A 21,244-nucleotide genomic window follows, 5' to 3' on the forward strand; every position below is an offset into this window, starting at 1 on the left:
AATCCTGGTTAGCCATCCTGAATACACTCGTACCTAGCATTCATACATTGTGGAGGTAAACGTTAAAGGCCTGCATAGGGAGACTAGCACACCGTATAAAACACCCATATTTTATTAGTGTGCAATAAGTGCCTGTTCAAAACTTTCTAGATTCCTTATGTTTTGCATAAATGCAAGTTACATAATATTGAATATTATATGAATCCTATACATTTAATATTTGGTTGGAGTCAGTTAGCTGTAATTTTCAGAGATCAAACTGCAATTCGTGAAAACAATGGTAAAGGACTGTTGATAACATCTGTTTTCTAACTTCAGAAGCCAAAAATCTGAGATGCATCATTGCTGACTGAAATGAAATGTAAGGGCCCCTTTGCCCCTTGTGTCTTAAGTCTTCAGACCTGAGGCTTGGTAAAAGCACACACAGGCAAGGATTCATGCTGAGCCAGAGGCCAGCATAGGTACCGCTAAGATAATATTGATTACTTTCTGACCATTTTATTTTACAGAACTTTCTTCCCGTTCGTGGGCACCGCTGGCTTGTTTACACTTTACACCATGAATTAAATTTATTTTAATTAATGGTGTAAAGTGCCATTTTATTAGATCTATGGTTTGTGTTTAGCAAAATGTTTGCAAATAGTTAATACATTTATAAATAGATAATATATAGGGCCCGGCACTTGCTGTTATTCTTCTCAGTGCTATTCTGTACAGGGTGACGGATGACGAACGGCTTAATGGAGTGTAATAAAAGGTATCATATTATATATATATATATATATATATATATATATATATATATATATATATATATATATATATATATATATATATAATTCTCCAGTGACCCCTGTCTTGCATTGTAATAAAAGGGGGAAACCTGTAGAATTGGAAAATATATAGTTTATTCCCTAAAAATAAGAGACCACTGCACCTTTTTCTTTCATTTCCAAAAAGGTGAAAAAGGAAGGTTTTGAGTGAGGAATAGAAAGGTTAAAATTAAGAGACCACTGCAAGTTGAATGCTTCTGTTCCTCACTCAAATCTTTACAGTATAAGCTGTACAGTATAAGCTGTGGACCTAGGTTTATTTGTCACAACTTTTATAATTTCCTTGTTATGACATAAACTGCTTCAGTCATGATATTTCATATGATTGTCAAGCAATCACTTCAAATTGGCACTTCAGTTGTCTACCTGCTTACGTGTGTACACAAAATAATTCCAGCATACTACATAACATATTTAGATCATTCCGATGGTTATTTATCATACACTCACCTAAAGGATTATTAGGAACACCAAACTAATACTGTGTTTGACCCCCTTTCGCCTTCAGAACTGCCTTAATTCTACGTGGCATTGATTCAACAAGGTGCTGAAAGCATTCTTTAGAAATGTTGACCCATATTGATAGGATAGCATCTTGCAGTTGATGGAGATTTGTGGGATGCACATCCAGGGCACGAAGCTTCCGTTCCACCACATCCCAAAGATGCTCTATTGGGTTGAGATCTGGTGACTGTGAGGGCCATTTCAGTACAGTGAACTCATTGTCATGTTCAAGAAACCAATTTGAAATGATTCGAGCTTTGTGACATGGTGCATTATCCTGCTGGAAGTAGCCATCAGAGGATGGGTACATGGTGGTCATAAAGGGATGGACATGGTCAGAAACAATGCTCAGGTAGGCTGTGGCATTTAAACAATGCCCAATTGGCACTAAGGGGCCTAAAGTGTGCCAAGAAAACATCCCCCACACCATTACACCACTACCACCAGCCTGCACAGTGGTAACAAGGCATGATGGATCCATGTTCTCATTCTGTTTACGCCAAATTCTGACTCTACCATCTGAATGTCTCAACAGAAATCGACACTCATCAGACCAGGCAACATTCTTCCAGTTTTCAACTGTCCAATTTTGGTGAGCTCGTGCAAATTGTAGCCTCTTTTTCCTATTTGTGGTGGAGATGGGTGGTACCCGGTGGGGTCTTCTGCTGTTGTAGGCCATCCGCCTCAAGGTTGTGCGTGTTGTGGCTTCACAAATGCTTTGATGCATACCTCGGTTGTAACGAGTGGTTATTTCAGTCAAAGTTGCTCAGCTGTAATCAGTCGGCCCATTCTCCTCTGACCTCTAGCATCAACAAGGCATTTTCGCCCACAGGACTGCCGCATACTGGATGTTTTTCCCTTTTCACACCATTCTTTGTAAACTCTAAAAATGGTTGTGCGTGAAAATCACAGTAACTGAGCAGATTGTGAAATACTCAGATCGGCCCGTCTGGCACCAACAACCATGCCACGCTCAAAATTGCTTAAATTATCTTTCTTTCCCATTCTGACATTCAGTTTGGAGTTCAGGAGATTGTCTTGACCAGGACCACACCCCTAAATGCATTGAAGCAACTGCCATATGATTGGTTGATTAGATAATTGCATTAATGAGAAATTCAACAGGTGTTCCTAATAATCCTTTAGGTGAGTGTAGGTATATCTACTTGAGGACTTTAGTTATATTTTAGTGTTACAAAGGGGAATTGGAATATATTTAATGTTAGTCAGTAGTATGCCTACATATGTTTGGTGTTAACATTTAGCTTAACAAATCACATAAGTTATATTAACAATTCAAACATTATTTTAAAGCTTATTATTATTATTATTTTAAAGGTGAGTCTATTTTTATGCTGTAGGTGATGTATTTAACCCCTCAAATTAATTATTTCTGGTAGATTCCACAATTCTCTCGTCTTTTCACTTGATCGAAAAGTTAGTTATCGTCGCCTTTATTGATAGTTATTGTATAAATGTAATTCATGAATGTAAGAAAAAAGTACTTTGTTTTGCCATGAAAGAATAAATATGTTCTTATGCCATGAAATTAAACAGCTTTGGCAGACTCGCTAGCAATTGCTCAATTCCAGTAAGTTAGTAGATCCCGGTAAAGCTTATTACTGGCTAATACGCTGTTAAAACGGCCAGTGGCAAATGCCATACATAGCCGCTATTTGTGGTGGGGGTAAACTTAGTAAGAAATGTTAGTCAGTTTAAACGTATCAGTGTCATTTACGAATGGCCAATTAACTATTAAAACTGCCAGCGGCAAAAGAGGATGTGGTGTAGTGGTTAACGACACACCCTTTCACGTGGGCTACCCGGGTTTGAATCTCAAGATGGACACTTTCTATTGCGGGCTGGCTGAACTAGACTTGCCTAGTTTCTTGTTTTCACTTAATGTTTTAGTATGACCAGCAGATGTGCAGTTCACACTATTCAGTCCAATCTTGTTTTCCAGCTTGCGGGACTCTTTTGATATTGAACGGGCATTTACCTTTGTGGAATGACCCTAGTTTTTAAGCTGCAGGAACCAACAATCTCCTAGAGTAGCTAACTACGTCTGTGGGAGACATGGAAAACCCAGAAACTATGTCCCCCTTTTCCTTCAAGAGCTTAGGCCCACTAATGAGAAACAGGCCCTTCCAGCAGAAAATAAACCCACTAACACACCTACTTCTGGTTTCAGACCAGTAGTGCTCAGTGCTCAGCTGGCCTGGGCTCCCACTACTTTACAGCCACAAATTAGCCGTGTACTGTAGATAGACAGAATATAATTTGGTTATGTTGTCACGCGGTACAGAACTTCAGGGACTGTAAAATATATAAAACATATATCACAGTTTTAATGGTGGGAAGATGCCAACCAGATCTGGGATAGCGTAAATAAAAGGTTCCAGATTGTGTTTGTCATTGTAGCAACAGTCTCAGAGTGTGTGAATCTTATGTGATTGTGTGCACACTTGATAAGCTTCTGTAGGCTGGTGTACCAATAATTTTTATTATTGACCGTCTTTTACAAGCAGATCCTCTGGAGTTTTTATCGGAATTTTATATTGGTAATATTTGCTGCCAGTTAGGCCATTATGCCTGTTACACTGGAGTGTTGGATCTGTGCTTAAATCAAATAATGTATTTCAAGATACGCTTATTCTTGTGTGTTGTTTTATTGAATGGTCTGGTATGCAGAACTTCGAGGGAAAAGGCAATTTGACAGAGCTTACTGTTAACATCACCTGCCAGTTAAAAAACCCAGTTGTTGTTGTAGTATGGTGTGAATGTTGAAAATCAAGATTTACTTTAACGTTTCCACCCAATGGCAGTTGAAAACAAATGGGCACATCAAAATGTAAATTTATTTGGTAAATACAAATTTGTATTAATGTTGGGACATTGACGATCAAATATTTTCTTTACTTGAAAACCTGTAAAAGTGTTTACCAATAAAGCTAAATAAATCACTAGTCTGGCATTGCTTGTGACTACAGTTGCTGAAAATACAGTTTTGCTCATAAGTTTGCATACCCTGGCAGACATTTTGGCATTGATTTAGAAAATATGACTGATCATGCGAGAAAACTGTTTTTTATTTAAGGATAGTTATCTTATGAAGCCATTTATTATAGAACTCGACCAATAGTGGATTTTTAAAGGCTGATATAATAACGATAGTTCGGAGCAGGAAAAAGACAATAGCCGATTAATCGGCCGATACCACCCCCCACACTAGAGGACCAGTAGAGGCTGCGCAGCCATTGACCTCTATCAGAACCAAGTTCTGCCGATAGTAATAGTTTGTAAAACGTCCTGTCGGCACCAATTAATCAGCCTAAGGATTAATCAGTCAACCCCTTTATTATCACAGTTTTTTTACTTATTTTTTATTCATAACGATAACAGAAATCACCCAAATGGCCTTGATCAAAAGTTAACATAACCTTGATTGTTTGGCCTTGTTACAGACACATAAGATGACACACACTGGTGAAAATGGCAATTAAAGGTGAATTTCCCGCACCTGTGGCTTTTTAAATTGCAATTAGTGTCCATGTACAAATAGTCAATGAGTTTGTTTGGTCTCATGTGAATGCACTGAGCAGGCTAGAAACTGAGCCATGGGGAGCAGATAAGAACTGTCTAAAGACCTGCGTAACTCGGTAATGGAACTTTATGAAGATGGAAAAGGATATTAAAAGATATCCAAAGCCTTGCAAATGCCAGTCAGTACTGTTCAATCACTTATTAAGAAGTGGAAAATTCTGAGATCTCTTGATACCAAGCCATGGTCAGGTAGACCAAGAAAGATGTCAGCCTAAACTGCCAGAAGAATTGTACGGGATACAAAGAAAAACCCCACAGGTATCCTCAGGAGAAATATAGGCTGCTCTGTGGTTGTTTCAAGGAGCACAACACGATGATCCTTGAACAAATATTTGCCTCATGGTTGAGTTGCCAGAAAGAAGCCTTTACTGCGCCAATGCCACAAAAAAGCCTGGTTACAGTATGCCCGACAACACCTTGACATGCCTCACAGCTTCTGGCGCAATGTAATTTCGAGTGACAAGATCAAAATAGAGCTTTATGGTCACAACCAGAAGAGCTATATTTGGAGAGGGGTCAATAAGGCCTATAGGAAACAGAATACCATCCCCCCTGTGAAGCATGGTGGTGGCTCACTGATGTTTTGGAGGTTTGTGATATCTAAAGGCACAGGGAATCTTGGGTTTGATGGCAAGATGGCATGCAGCATATTATCAGAAAATACTGGCAGACAATTTTCATTCTCCTGCATGAAAGCTGCACATGAGACGCTCTTGGACTTTCCTGCATAACAATGACCCTAAGCACAAGGCCAAGTTGACCCTCCTGTGGTTACAGCAGAAAAAGGTGAAGGTTCTGGAGTGGCCATCACAGTCTCCTGACCTTTATTGCATTGAGTCACTCTGGGGAGATCTCAAATGTGTGGTTCATGCCAGACGACCAAAGATTTTGCATGATCTGGAGGCATTTTGCCAAGACTAATGGGCAGCTATACCACCTGCAAGAATTCGGGGCCTCATTGAGAACTATTTCAATTACGTGTTTCCATCAACATGATTTGGTTTTCTGGTTACGAAAAATAAAAAGCAAATTTTTTCTGGCAGTAAAATAAACAATAACGCCGTGCTCAGTTTGTTTACAATACGGCGTTTGAACTTAAGTAATAAAGTGAATTTATTCCTCAAACTCCTGTGACGGCTCCTTCTCCACCTACACTTGTGACACTGCAACTAAACCAGTTTAATAAGATTTTTACTATCTACCTTTAATAAAAGGATTTGGAAGAAATCTGAGGTAATTTTGTGTTATTATAGGTTCTGCAGGCTATGTCCCAGTCTCAGTGCTTCGTTTTTGTATTGAGTCAGTGGCATCGTATTGCCTTTGGTCGTTCCAAATTTTTTCTTCTGAGTCTTTGCTTCCCTGTACTGTTGCTTAATTTTCTTTATTTTATCAGGGATCTGTTTGTTAGATTGTATGAAAAACACTACAAGAAGCCTAAAGCAAACGTTACACATCGCCATTCGAATAGAACATCATGCCATGTTTTCACACCACCTAACACGTCAATTCGCAAACCCCGCCCTAAGTCCTAAAGTCCATTGCTTGGCAACAAGTGAGAGCCGGGCTACTCTGCCATGGCCGAGTGGCTGACTGTCCCTGGCCTGTGGAAACAGAAAGAAACTCAAACACCAGTGTTTGACACCAGTGGAAACGCGGAAACAGAGTATGTAAACTTTTGAGCACAACTGTATACAAAACCTTTGTATCTACGCTTTAAATGTCATCTGTGATATCCTTTGGGGCAGTGTACTTTATTTGCTTGTACATTGGCTTGTTCCATAACCCTTTACTTTCTCATGTGTTGTCTTGAGGGTGTGCTTTGGGTCGTTGTCATGCTGAAAGTTTATTTGGCCCCAGTCTAAGGTTCTACGTGGTCTAGATCCAGTTTTCTTTAAAGACCACTCTGTATTTTGCTCCATTCATTCTTCCCTCAACCCATACTGGTCTCCTAGTCCCTGCTACTGAGAACCATCCACATAGCATGATGCTTCCATAGGGATGGTATTAGCCAAGTGATGAGTTTTGTTTACGCATTGGCCTACTTGTTATATTTTGTGTCATCTGTATTGAGAATATTTTTCCTCACACTCATGTAATATACTTTTTACTCAGGTGTGGCTTCTGTTTTGCCATTCTATATATGTCTGATTGATGGAGTGCTGCAAAGATGGTTGTCCTTCTGGCAGGTTCTCCTGTCTCAGCCGAGAAACTCTGAAGCTCTGTTAGCTTCTATTGGGTTCTTTGTCACCTCCCTGCCAAAGGCCCTACTTGTCCCGTAACTTAGTTTGGCCAGACAGCCAGCTATAGGGAGGGTCTTGGGGAAGAAAAAACTCACACCAATGAGTTTCTACGTTGGTGCAGCTACCTCAAAGCGCAGTGTCATACCAAACAACAGTTTCCTCTGTAAAGTATTTTTTGAATAGATGGGAAAAATACAAGCAGACAGTAAATCACTGAGAAAATTGACTAAATTCCTTCATTCCAGTACCCGTCTACTGGAGACCACAGAGCATTGTTAGACAGTGTATCACCCCGCAATGGTAGGTCCTGGCAGAACTTTCCCTCATATTGAACACAGCTGATAATGGTACTGTAAGAGTTTCCCAGCAATGTTGTTGTGGCCAGGAATGAAGTACAGTACATGTGGATGTGAGCTGCCAACAGTGGTTCTTTAGGGTCTGTCTTTGTGTGTCTGTTCATGCATGGGTGCGAATACAATTCAGTTATTCCCCATTTTCTTTATTTCATCCTTGAGCCATCTGAGTATATAGGACAACTGTCAGGGCCCATGTAACTGGTAAAGCTTGGCAATACCAGTGTTATTGGTTTTATTGTCGATGGTGGGCCAGTAGTAAAATGTATGCACTCACTACTATAAGTCCTTCTGGATAAGAGCATCAGCTAAATTACTTAAATGTAAATGTACGAACATAACCCACAATAATGAAATGCCAAAGGGTTTAACGCTGGGGATAACTTATATGGATCCATCCAGTGCATCCACTGTTTCTCCCACTGCCTGATTGGACTGAATAGAGCTTGCTAGATTTGATGGTCCTATCACTTCGACCTGACCTTTACTCTCACCCCCCCTTCGGTCCGGGAAGACAGCCTCCCTGCAGAGCTAAAACGAGTGGAGAGAGAGGGGAAAAATTGAAAGAAGAGATTTGTGAAATGCTGAGTGTGGTTTGTGAACTCTGTGTCAGTGGCGATCTGGTCTCTCTCTTCTCTTCTGTCTCTGGTGACTCAACATCAAAGGAGTCAAGTACCCCCTGTCCCTCTCGCTCACTCTCTCTCTCTCTCTTTCTTTCTCGGTGCTTTCTCTCCCTCTCTGTACTTTTTCTTTCATTTAATGAAATCTATTCTTTAATTACCGCCACCATCTTCTGGTAAACGTCCCCCACTTACATTATAATTTATTTGCCTTTCAAGTGGGCACTTAAAACATCTCTTTAACCATTCACCCTGGAGCGGTCTGCACTGAATGGAGAAGACTTCATTTGGGTCTCAACAACCACCCCCCTCCATTCCTCATTCCCCGTATTGCCCCCCGCTTCCATCCCCCACAACCCCTTTATTTTTCATCTCTTAGTTTCCTTTCTTTCCTTCTTTCATTTTTTTGGTCTCCCTGTCAATGTGGGCTCTGTAGCTTTTTGTCATCTCTACGTGAAGGCCGGCGAGACCCATGTCCTTTCTTTTTCCCTGTTCCCCAATTCATGCTACTTGCACAGGCTTGCATCTTTTGCATATTACTTCTAGGTCGTCAGTCTTTTGTGAAGTTCAGTTACTAACCAAATGCAAACACACTTCCCCTGCCCCACCTCACCCCCTCATTGAGATGTCCTGCGAGTACCTGAGCACCGCCTATGAGAACTAAATTAACCTGAATTGGCTTTAATTGCTCTGTTCTAGTAGTAAGCCCCAAACCCCCCCCCCCACACACACACACACACTCACCCAGATTAGGCCCTCTGATTGATACCGCAGGGTTTTCGTAAGCATGGTCAACGGGATTAAGCGGTTATTGAAGTGACTTTAGCTCCTTTAAAGAGAACAAAAGGAGAGAAAAGAGAAGGCTCTAGACTCCCTTCCTTTTTACAAGGAGCACCATATCCTTCTCGTCTCTCCCTTTCTTCTCGCTGTCCTCCTTCGAGCTGAAAAGAAAATCTATAAATATGATCTATCGGAGAGAGCCTCAAAGGCTTGGGGAGACTGCAATGAGCAGTAGAGAGACTGCAATGAGCAGTAGAGAGACTGCAATGAGCAGTAGAGAGACTGCAATGAGCAGTAGAGAGACTGCAATGAGCAGTAGAGAGACTGCAATGAGCAGTAGAGAGACTGCAATGAGCAGTCTAGTGGCCGTTTCCTACTGTAATTAGATATGTGATCCTAATCATTTAGACAATTCATTAGGGCTAATTGTTTGAACAGCCCAAAGCGACAGGACAAATAATTAAGACGTGTGTGCTGCTCACTCTGTCTGTGATTATTGGTCTGTGGTTGACTGACTAAAAAAGGGTATGTGTGTGCATTTTCTGTGTGAGGTCTGTCATTTTTGTGTGTGCCCTCGTCTCTGTTTTGCTTTTGTCTGCTGGTACATGTATTTGAATTCCTAGACAGCAGAGCTTATCTAAACATGTGTTAATAGGACTGCTTTTCTTCATTGAATCAGTGTAGCCTAATACCCTGGGGGACTAATTAGTCGGAAATGTATTTATGTTGTATGCCTTTAAATCCCTCATTTGCACACACATGTATACATACACACACACATTAATTGTTGGGGTTTGAATTCCGCAACAATGAGACTGTATGAATGCGAGTGTGTTGAAGCGTTCATGTAACTTGCAGTACAGTATAAGGGCACTTCTGTGTAAATGTTTCATGTGGGTTTTAACGATTTACGCCTGCACATTTCCATGTGTTCGTTCCGCAGGGACAGTCACTGGCTTCTGTCCGTGGCTTTACCGGGTGGTCGCAGGGGATGTCGCGGTCATCACATTGCTGGTACAAACCTAAGATATGTGCCACGGCGCGCCATCCTCTACTGCCCCGGCAATGATGAGAGGAAGCTGAAGAAATTGGTATCGCTAAAGGGCCTGGACTGTGCGGTGCTCGACTGTGAGGATGGGGTGGCCCTCACCAAAAAGGTCAGATGCTACTGGTTTGGCCTGTTTTGGAACATTAAGGGAATGGGGTTAAAGTGTGCTGAGGGATCTGGCGGGTAAGCCCCTTACAATTTGTTTTTGCGTCGCAGCTTAACAACAAACTTTATTTTCAATAATTGACTGTCAGGAAATATTCAGTGACAATTTATATGTATGTTTTGATCTTGTTAGAAAAATTTATATTACTCATCTGGGGAGATTGTTTCTTGAAATACACACAAATGGCAATGTTACACTATTTATTGTCAGTCATGTTTGGCAAAGGTTTTGAAATCCTATTGTGTTCTAATTAAAATGACCTATCATTAATTATAATAGTTTTGGGAAGAACAAAAACCTGTTTGAAAACATGAACATATTTTCATTGGCCATCTGATAAAATCATATTGAGCAGGGGTGGGCAAACTAAGGCCTGCGAAGCAATTCCATCTGGGTAATAAAAGTTTTAGGGGAGGTTAAAAAAAAAAATCACCAGCCCACTTATATCTGAATCTGGATAGAAATTATTTAGATATTATAGTGGACCTACTCTATAAATGTTTACATTACTGCCCTTTTCTGGCCCAACTATTCTGATTAGCAAATTACCAAACGTGTGGCCCTCCATTTCATTTCAAAATCCTGATGTGGCCCTCGAGCCACAAAGTTTGCCCTCCCCTGATGTAGAGACGTGTTCACCCGGTGTGTCTGTGATCAATGAACCTGTAGTTGACATATTCAAATTCACTAGTAAATCTTCTGTCTTTGTCTGAACTGTCTCTCTTCACTTGCCCTCTTGTACCCTAACAGCACAGATATATGATCGAGGAAGCCAGTTGCAGAGGAGATTTAGGATTAAGCATAGTTTAACCATGTGACATATAAAACCTTTTACTCAATTTAAATCTGTTAGCCTCATGGCATTTTGGGGGGTTATGGCCTCCTAGATAATATGCCAGCTACACATATAGTACCTAAACACACCTATTCATTTAGGGGTATTTCTTTAGTTTCACTATTTCCACCATCATGAAGGCATCAAAACAATGAAATAACACTAACTGTTTTTGTAACCAAAAATGTCAAATAAATCAAAATACATTTATATTTTACACACTTGACATTCTCTAAACTTGCTTCATTAGGTAGTCACCTTGAATTATTTGAACAGTCTTGAAGGAGTTCTCACATATGCTGAGCACTTGTTGGCTGCTTTTCCGTTACTCAGTGGTCCAACTCATCCCAAACCATCTCATTTGGGTTGAAGTCGGGTGATTGTGGAGGCCAGGTCTTCTGATGCAGCAGTTCAACTCTCCTTCTATTTCAAATAGCCCTTAGGTGTGTGTTTGTTCATTGTCCTGATGAAAAACAAAATGTATGTATCATAGATTCAAAATTCCAACTTAACCACCCATCCACCATCTCCGTCCACAATACCTCAGCAAAAGGTGAATTTATTTTAAATTGCTCAACAACATAGCCCCTAGTGACCGATTCTCCAGTTATAAAATATATACTGAAGTTGTTAACCCCACCAGGACAGACATCCAGTATACATGTTGATCTTGGGTGAACTTTCTCCACACACAAACATGCACCTTGCTATGCACATTAATTTCCAATAACTTTTATGACTCAAATCTTACCATAAACACACACACACGCGCACACTCCAGCATCTGACTGAGATAAACTTGTTTTTTCATGTCTCTCTTTTCCCGTCAGCCAGATGCTGCCAGGCTTTTAATCAGCAATGAATGAGAATACTACCTAAGTGAGAGGCTTAAAACAAGCCCATTTCATCCCATTAAAATAACACAAAAGGCCTGTTGCCCCCCACCGCCTCCCCCTGACTTTAAAACAGGGTGACCACATCCCATAGTGTCCCCACCGAGCAACCAGCAGGAAGACAGCAGGTGCAGCAGGTTAAAAAGCATTCTGGTCCTGCCCACATTCTTTCCATTGGCCATACCAGCCTCCCCTGCCCACCCCACGAAATCACGATTGGTTAGAGAAGAGAGAGCAAAGGGGAATGGAAAGCTGGGAAGTTCCAACACAAAGGTTTTTAAGTGTTGATGATTGAAATTGCTTAGGGCAGTTCCTGTCAAAAGGAGAACGACAACAACAAAAAAGGCCAGAAAAGATGAGCATGTGTGACTGACTTGCTAAAATGCTGTGACCCTGTGAAGGATGTCAGTTCTTTGGAAACAACCAGCTTTATGTCTTTATTGTGTGGGTGTGTGCCGGAAAGCAGACATTCAATTCTGCCATATTGCAGAACTCTTGCTGACATGGAGTGACAGGTTCTCCTGGTAGCTGGTGTCCCTTGTCTCACTGATTGAATTGATGAGGATTTGGCACCCCACATTTAAAGTGACTTTGGAGTCAACCTGCTCTGATATTTATTAAATTGTAAAATGTGTGACAATATATTGCTGCCCACAGCGATATTTGGTACAACATTAAGGACAGAAGCGATTGTGGATTTCTTAGTGTTCACCTAGTGTTCATCTTTAGTTCGTCCAAACCATTCTTTGGTTCATCTGACATAATAGGTTTATAGTTCCCTATTCCATATGTTGGTTTAGAGGAAATCCTGAATGTAATAAAAAAAAAATATATATATATTATTTTGTACCAAATGAAAATCAAACTTGGAATATTTAGGAAGGATTGGGTGGGATGCTGATAAAAAAACAAAACAAGAAACCTGGTTAGTTTGGTATTTCCCTATTTTGTAGGAGTTGTCAGTGGGCAATCATGTTGTGGGTGAATAGGAAGTACAGGAATGGACTGAGACCCCCCCCCCCGAGGGGTCTCTGTGTTGAGGGTGAGTGTGGAGGATGACTTGTTACCTTCCCTCAACACTGGGCAGCGCATCAGGGAGATCTGGATCCAGTTGCAGAGGAGGTGCCCTTAAATTTATAATGACCTTGGAGTTTATTATGAGATGTAATGAGTAATTGTAGTCAATGAGCAGAATTTTCACTATAGTATTTAGTTTGTTGAATGAGTAAAAAAATCATTAATCATAGTGTTACTTTTCGGCCATGTTTGAGCAGTAAAATAACTTTTGAGAAGTTGTTTGGTAAGCTTCAAACAACTATTTCTATTTTGTCTCATTTTCCGTCTGATTCCTTTTTACTCTGGTCCATTATAATCAAGCAACCCTTATACACTGCTCTTCCTCATGTTAGATTAACATGCTTGTGCATGTCAAAACTTTCTAAAAAACATGTAAATAGCTAGCTACTAGCTAAACGTCCTTAACATTATGAAGTGAATTGCAGTAAAGTCACAGTACATACAGTGGTGCTTGAAAGTATGTTAACCCATTGTGCCATTATATATATTTTTTATTATTAAATCTTTATTTAATCAGAACCAGTGTTTGTATACTGACCTTACATATTTAGAGGAAATCATAATCATGTAGTAGAAAAACAATTTCAAAAATTCATAAGAAATTACTGCAGGTGCAAAAATAAGTGAATAAGTGAATTGTTTTGGTTAAATCAAGTTGGTAAGTAGAATTAAATGTGTAAGTCATTGGGTATGATATGAACCAATCAAAGGAGCCTTCTGTAGGAAGGAGTTTGGACGTGTCTCTGATAAATAGAGACAACAAATTTCAGTTTGGTGTTACACACCATGCACACACTGAGAGGAAATTAGATCTCAGAGGACATCAGGAATAGGGTAGTTGAGAGCACATCAGTCTAGGAATGGCAAAACAACCGCCTCAAAAAGATTTGAGCTTCATCAGTTCTCTATGAGAAAGACACTAACACAAGATCAGTGAGTCTGTCTCAAGAACAGATCAGAAAACCTCCTTTTTGTATAGGTAAGAAAGTGTTCCAACATCTCTCAAAATAACTTACATTTTATCAATATATGTTAATCTGGTCTAAACCAGTTATGTTTATTCCTCTTATCAGTTTCTTTCTCCATTCAAGGTTTCACCCAAATGCAGGTTGCCCACCTGCATTTTACAAGTACCTCTTGACTTCAATTGTCCACACATGTTCTGTCCCCCTCTAAATTACGTTATGTTGTTAACAGTATTCCGAAACATTAGGTGAAATAGCATTGACACAGAAGTGCCACGTTTATGATTTGAGTCATCTTGATCTTTGGAGTTTACTGAATTACTTAAAAGAGTTTTCACCATGAGGTACCACTGCAAAGTCACTTTGTCACTTTGCAGTGGTAGTATGTATATTGTGGTTTTGGTTGAAGGATATCATTTTTTCTTGGACAGTTTTGATTTGTAGCTTTTTTCGCCAGTTACAATGGGAGTGCCAGTAGGGAGAAGGAGGTGACTGATTGGTGGAAAAGGTCCTAAGGTCCCTATGCCATTATCATTGATGGGACAGCAAAAGGTGGAACTGGCTGCTTCTACTGCAATTACTACAAACATCAAGATTGGTGGTCTTCATAGAGCAGTCTATGTAGTTAGGCAGCGCTTCTCCACCAAAGTTCTTGTTTGCAGCCATCGGTCTTAATGTTGCACAGCTTCTCTGTGAGCCATGGGGAGGACTGTTGAGACGGTATTTGACATGATTTATACTGAGGCAAGGATATCTAAGTGCTATTATACTGATGAATCGTTTCTCATCAGGAGCTTACTCATGACAGTCAACTGGTAGGGCAGGGGTTAATGATTCCTGGAAGATGGATGTGTCACAGGACTTCCCGATCAATAATGGGCATGGGACAGAGCCAAAGTGCAGGTGTAGTTACAGACTACTTTCGTGGCCCTCTGGTCAGGCACATCCATCTCATGTGCAATCATGTCTGAGGATGGGACTTCAACAGTCATGATGAGGTTTAGTGTATGTTCTGTATTTGATTTCGATAGTCAAGAAGATTCAGCAAGTCAGTGAGAGACATTAAATCAACAAGGAGGTCTGAGAGGACTTCTATGAGCCATGCACTAAAGCCTGCAAGAGCAGGCACCATTTTCAGTTCAAAACAATATTTGTGAAATACGTTGAAGACCATCACAGCCTTGCCACAGACACAGACATATTCCAGATGTTTATAATCAGGAAGAGATGTTTCATCTTGTAGGTAGGACTCACTGTTTCTGTTTCATGGTTCCATCCAACAAAAAGTGCCAAAAGTGTTACGCACACCCTGCAAAAGAAGGTGTTCCAAGATATCCCTTCCTACTAATCCCATTTATTTTTCCTCTTCTGTGGAACGTGGCACAACAGTGTTCCCAGGCCTAAATGACACTTCTCATTCATCAGTTCATGTCTGTGTGTGCATCCGTTTGAAGCACATATACAGCCGTGTTTCTTTCATCACCACTCCGTCATATCTAAAATGTGCATCCTTATGACTTTCCACTTTTTTAACATGTTTATGATACGTTTTGTTTATACACATTTTCTGATGTATTCGTCAAATCTCTGAAAGCATCTTGACAATAGTGTGTGAAAGGAGGCAGTCACAATCATCACCCTTGTGAATGAAGCGAGCTCGTCCCCAGCTTCCTATTATTATGTTACATTGTGACTCCAGAGCAAGAAGCAACCCGGCCTTCTTGTGTGTCTCCGTCGACGTTGTTAGCTACAGCCTCGCTGCGATTAACTTCACCATGACAACGGCACAGCGGGCCTGTCGCCGTGCCAACCGGTGCCAGGCCCCACGCCGCCCCTCCTCTTGCGCCGCCTGGTGCCCGCCCGACAGACGGAGGGAACGAGAGCTGCCCAGAGCCTGCTAACTGCTGCCCCGAGAGGAGAGGGGACGAGCGGGGGGAGATGAGCAGAGGGCTGGGGAGACAGGGAAATGGTGGGGGGACAACAAGGCTGACCGCACTAACACTCGTACACATATCATCATATCTGTAAGATCAGTGGGGAAGAGTGGGGGGGAGGTGGAGGAGGGCAAGCTGAAACCCTGCAGCACAGCCGACGGCTTTCTTTCTCCCTCCCTCTCTTTCGCTCTATCCCTCTTTCTCTGTACCCTATAGGCTAGCATTCATCTTGGCATCTATTTCTCTCCCACTGGGCTTCCCCATCTCTTCTGGCCCCCCCTTTCTTCCTCCTCTCCCAACATCCTTCTATTTGTTCTCCCTCTCCTTCCCTTTTAAGTCCATCCTTCCTGACTCTGCCCTCTCTCCCTCCCTCCATCTCTTTTTCGTTCCCTCTCTCTCCCCATCACCCTCACCATACCCTATAGGCCAACATTCCTCCTGGCGTCACTCTGTCCCCCACCGGGCCCACTCCTCTAGTCCTCCCTTCCTCTCCTCCTCTCCCCCTCCTGACTTCCCTCAGTCAAGACTGTGTAATCCCTGGAAGTTTGGAACTAATGAACTAACTGCTGAGCCTCCACCATGGATCCTGGTCCCAAACTATACTGTACTTCACACTCCATTTCTTTCACCAGATGGTTGGGTGGTGTGGCCGCGCTGGCAGGGTGCAGACACTTGCACACAGGCATGGGCATAACCGCAACAACTGAAACATGCACTCATACACAAGCATGGATGCACAGACATAGACACGCACACACGCATGGGTTTGGCTGGCAGGGAGCACCTCTTTCACTGGGGTGTGAAAGTGGACGGATGTTGTTTTCCTTGTCCATTTCGATGGTTTTGAAACAGCTCTGGTTCCTTCGGCTTGAAACTATGAGTTGGACCATGGGCACAGACCAGGTGTTTGTAGTATGCTTGTGGTGATTTTGTTCAGTGTGTGGGGTACTGTTTTTTTTTTCCAAACTGATCCACTCTCATGCAGGTGGTAATAGCAACTGGCATGCACTTCTTTGTGTGGTCTCTCCTGTCATTACTATGTGGCTAATGGTCAACTATTTTGCTGCTTCCCTGCTGCTGATACCCAGGTGGCGATGTGCATGTCTACTTGTATGGCTGACATCTTGTTTGGATGTCGGCCCACCACCTCAAGCTCAACCTAGAAAGAAAGAGCTGCTCTTCCTACAGGGGAAGGTTTGTAAAAACATTGGTGTAACCCTGGACGACACCCCGCTGTTCTCTTTAAATGTCACGGCAGTGACTCATTCTTTCAGGTTCATGCTCTACAACATACAGAAGATGTGACACATGTTTGATATAAATGAAGCCATATGGAAAGACATATTGTCTTTAAAGTACTGTTTGGTGTTTACTATTGCTTGTTGTGCGTCTCTGTTTTGGATTGCTTTTTTCCCATCCTGCTGCGGGCGTGGGATGTGAGAAGTGAAATTTATTGTCAGGTGTGCTTAGCTTCTTACAATAAAACATTCATGTTTTAGTCATAGTATTGCTATAGATCACACACAGTACATTTGTACTTGGGCCGTGGATGAAGTATTTGTTTTCTACTCAGAATTCATTTAGATCATGCTCGATAAGTGACATGTATTGGCCACACACCAATGTTTTCAGTTTAACATAAATTATGCAGCCAACGGTCATCCAATACACTTCCTAAATTGAATGCACATATTGTTAGTCCAGGGAGGAAGTTGAAGATTTATTCTGAAAGTAAGCTGAGTCAAATGAATACATATTTGTCTGACACCTAAGGATGAAAGTGTGTGTGTGTGTGTGTTGGGGGAGTGGTGGGGGGGCTTCAAAGAGCCTAGTTGAGAGAGACTTCCAGCCAGCCTGCCAAGAATCACATAGTAATCTGAGCTACTCACCCCGAAAATAGATCCTGCCCTATCAGGATCATTCACCTCTGTACATGCCAAACTATCCTGTGTTTGACAGAGCTTGGTGAATTTGTGTTCCTTAGGTCTGTCTGTGTGTGTGTGTGTGTGTGTGTGTGGCATGCTACAGTCAGGGGGGGTGTATTCTTTTGTGGGTTAAAATATGACACATGAAAGTTGAAGTTCATAGAAGATGCTGACAATGGTATGATTGACTTTGGCCTGAGATTTTTCTGGGAGGCTTGGGTTTCTTCACGGAGTGTGATGTTGTAATTCTTCAGCTGACTGTGAGTGTGATACAGGCTATGAATTCTACATCAGTATGGGTTTTAAAAACTCTGTGTAAAAGTCAATAAAAGCAATGGGGAAATTATAATGGACCTATACATGTTTTTATAACTGCCCTTTCTTGGCGTACATCTTTTTTGGGATAGCTTAACCAGACAAAAAAGTGTGTGACACACCTGTACATTTTGAAATGCTGATGTGTCCATCAAGCAAATAATTTGCCCACCACTGGGTTATATAACATTAATACCACAATTTTTTATATTGCCCATTAAACTACAATACAACTAACAACCCCCCATATTAGCAAACATATTTCATTTCAAACCTCATACTTCTCTTGTATAGACTACATATGGTACTTACAACATGAGCGTCCTGACTAAGTAATCCTAGCCTTCCTCTATGACCCCGCCCCCTCACCTCTTGGGACCAAGACACAAACACACACACACTGCATATGCTGCGGGTGGAGGCCAGGGGTTCAGAGAAAGAGAGAGGGATTGGAAAACAGTGAGGAAGAGGGAACAGAGGAACTCTCTCATCATTATCCTGTTACTCTCCCTCAGTTTTCCCTGGTTGGCTGGCGACTCATGGCCTGGCGCTACGTGTGATATGAAACGGAGAAACTGAGAGAGGGGTAGACTGAACTCAGTTATAAAACAATGGGATCAAGGAGTACCTAACACCTCCCTCAGTGCAGCTTTCAGTGTTATTATCACTAAACGCTGATAACAATATGCTCACCATATCAAGCCAAACTGTTAACTCATAATAATATAGCTGCACCATATTCTGGTAAAATTCCTTCTCATTTCCCTTTATCTTGAAATACTATATTATGAATCTGTGGATATTATATAGTTCATGTTCGTATCTCATTGTTATATGCTCACAAACCATTGTATTTAATTTTATGTCTACATATTGTGTGCATTCTGTTTATATATGTTATCTACTACTAGCAGTACCCTTAAACCAAGTATTTCTGAGTATGTAGTTGCCTGGACTGGTCTAGCAGTTTAAGCAGATGTATGTACTGGGTTTAAATATGGCCAACTGCACTTTTGGCATAAACTATTTAACCATGTTTCTGTCCAATGAAGTATAAAGTGTCTTTATATTCTGAATATATGTGAATTAACTATTTAAGATTTTCTGATTCCACGCATAACGCGCTTTGGCATCTGGAATAATAGAAAGATAGATGGAGGGTAAAGAGATGGAAAGATGGTTGGAGTCTCCCTTCCCTCCTCCCCTTTTACACCTCCCCAGCTATGTGCGTCAAAGAATGGAAAGACCCTGGAAAGAGGGAGTAGAGAGGGAATGGTTGATTTGTTTTAGATGGAGCCAACACTACCAAGGGTGGAAAGTTTCCCATAAGGTCTGGAACTAATGTCGTTGTTTTACTTTACTCATGGTCCTGACCCTGACAAACCAACACATTTTAGAAATGTTACTGTCTCTTAGGGAAAATGGAAATGGAGAGGCAGCAGAACTGCGTTTAGACGTCAACAATGTGGGTCTCCATCTTAACCCCTCCTCCATATTTACTGAATTGGTTGAACAGTGCAGAACTGAACTTCTTGGACATGGTTTTTCATTTTCGTCAAGACCATTATATGGAGGAGCTAGTTTCAGGGATTTCCTTTAAACACCTGCTATGTTAGGGTGGCACATTAATTAAAAACTTTCTGGAAACTTACATCAGAACGAACCATTAATAATGCAGTTAGACCAGTCTGCAGTTGTTGCAATGTGCTAGCAAGCACTAAGCTGCAAATGAATAGGCATTATGCTAGTAATCAACAATATGTTGGTGCCAAAAAACAAAGTCTTGTTGACTGTTTTGTCATTGCATGTTAAAAAAGGGACGATCAAAACTGAAGTCAAACACTGAAACACTGAAGCTGTAAAACTACGGAGGGGAAAACCGTTCTGTGACTCAATTGCTGAAACCCCCCCCCCAGCCCCTTAGTTCCATCTTTATCACACCTCTCTCCCTCTCCACCATGTCATAGTCAGCCCTTCCCACTCTCTGTCTCTTTCCTTCTTTCTCTGTCTCTTCATTTCATCTCTGTCCTTCATTTTCTTTGAGAATAAAGAGTGTGGCAGACGAGGTGTGTTCAGTAGGCATCCTGCTATCGCCTCCTCCTGCTATGTGTGTCACTTGTCAAAACCTGTCTAGGATGTCTGTGTGTCTGGAGATCACACGCATATCATGCATGCTAACACACAAACACGCACTTGTGCACACACCCACGGACACAGGCAGCATGTCCTTGTCCTTCACCTGAGTGCAGTACAGCTCGTTTTAAACAGTATCACTATTTGTCGCAGCAAGACTCAAAATGTCTGGCCTGAGGAGAGGAAAAAAACATGTAGAGGACATCTCATGGCTCTGTGCACACAAAAACACACAATAAAACAACATCAGCAGCTGTGTCCCCACACTCTGATGACTAATGGAAGTGCTTTTTAACAAATTCACAGTAGATGGTTCAACTAACCCTTATTAAAGTATGAGCAAAGTGAAAATGAAATCAGTGTAGTCTAAAGTTAGCTCTAGTAGCCATTAGAAATTTTAGATAACTTTAGCCACCTCTAGCTAGAAGTAAATTATATTGGGGTGTTTGACAATTTTGCTACTTAGACTTCAAACCAGAGGGTTTGGTGTCATTATCATGCTGAAAGATGTTTTTGCCAATCCAAGGTCCAGTTTTCTTGAAACGGACTTTAACCATGACTAGCTATCTAGGGAAGTAATAACATTGTGCAGGGATGTTTGTTTTGGCAGCATCGGAACAAATATCTACGATTTAAGATGAGTGGACGCGTCTCAATATTCAACTCTCATAAACCTGAGGTAAAGGAAATTAATTAATTAATTAGGAAGGGAGACAAGTTTTTTGGCTGTTTATAATATTAAGCGTTCTTTACTGTCTGCTGGTGGCTCTGTTGCTTTTCTGTATATTCAGAAATCAGGGTATTCTTTTTTCTGGACCGCGTAAGCTGAGCCGGCCAATAAGAGCAAATGTCTCTGAGTGATTGAGTGACTTACTGTCTACTTCTTGTTAAATAGCGTAGTGGTTAGAGAAGCGGACTTGTGAATTATAGGTCCTGAGTTCGTATCTCCTTGCAGGCGAAGAGAAGTACGTGTTATGAATTACTCCGTATAGATAAAAACCTCTGGCTAAAACTGTCAAT

The 21,244-nt window shown here is 41.3% G+C and overlaps 1 protein-coding gene across 6 annotated transcripts in view; it reads left to right on the plus strand.

The window, feature by feature from the left end:
• clybl (citrate lyase beta like) overlaps nucleotides 1–21,244 on the plus strand; it is a 130,354-nt gene that overhangs the window by 57,036 nt on the left and 52,074 nt on the right. For 5 of the 6 annotated variants that reach the window (XM_013137678.4, XM_034286721.1, XM_034286723.1 and 2 more), the window contains one exon: nucleotides 9,877–10,090. In XM_013137678.4, coding sequence (XP_012993132.2) covers nucleotides 9,877–10,090 — 214 coding nt within the window. Of the gene's footprint in view, nucleotides 1–6,356; nucleotides 6,604–9,876; nucleotides 10,091–21,244 lie in introns of those variants that run through there. The other variant, XM_020054955.3, reaches the window with a different exon arrangement.

Source organism: Esox lucius, chromosome 16 (assembly GCF_011004845.1).
Source record: "Esox lucius isolate fEsoLuc1 chromosome 16, fEsoLuc1.pri, whole genome shotgun sequence".
NCBI lineage: Eukaryota > Metazoa > Chordata > Actinopteri > Esociformes > Esocidae > Esox > Esox lucius.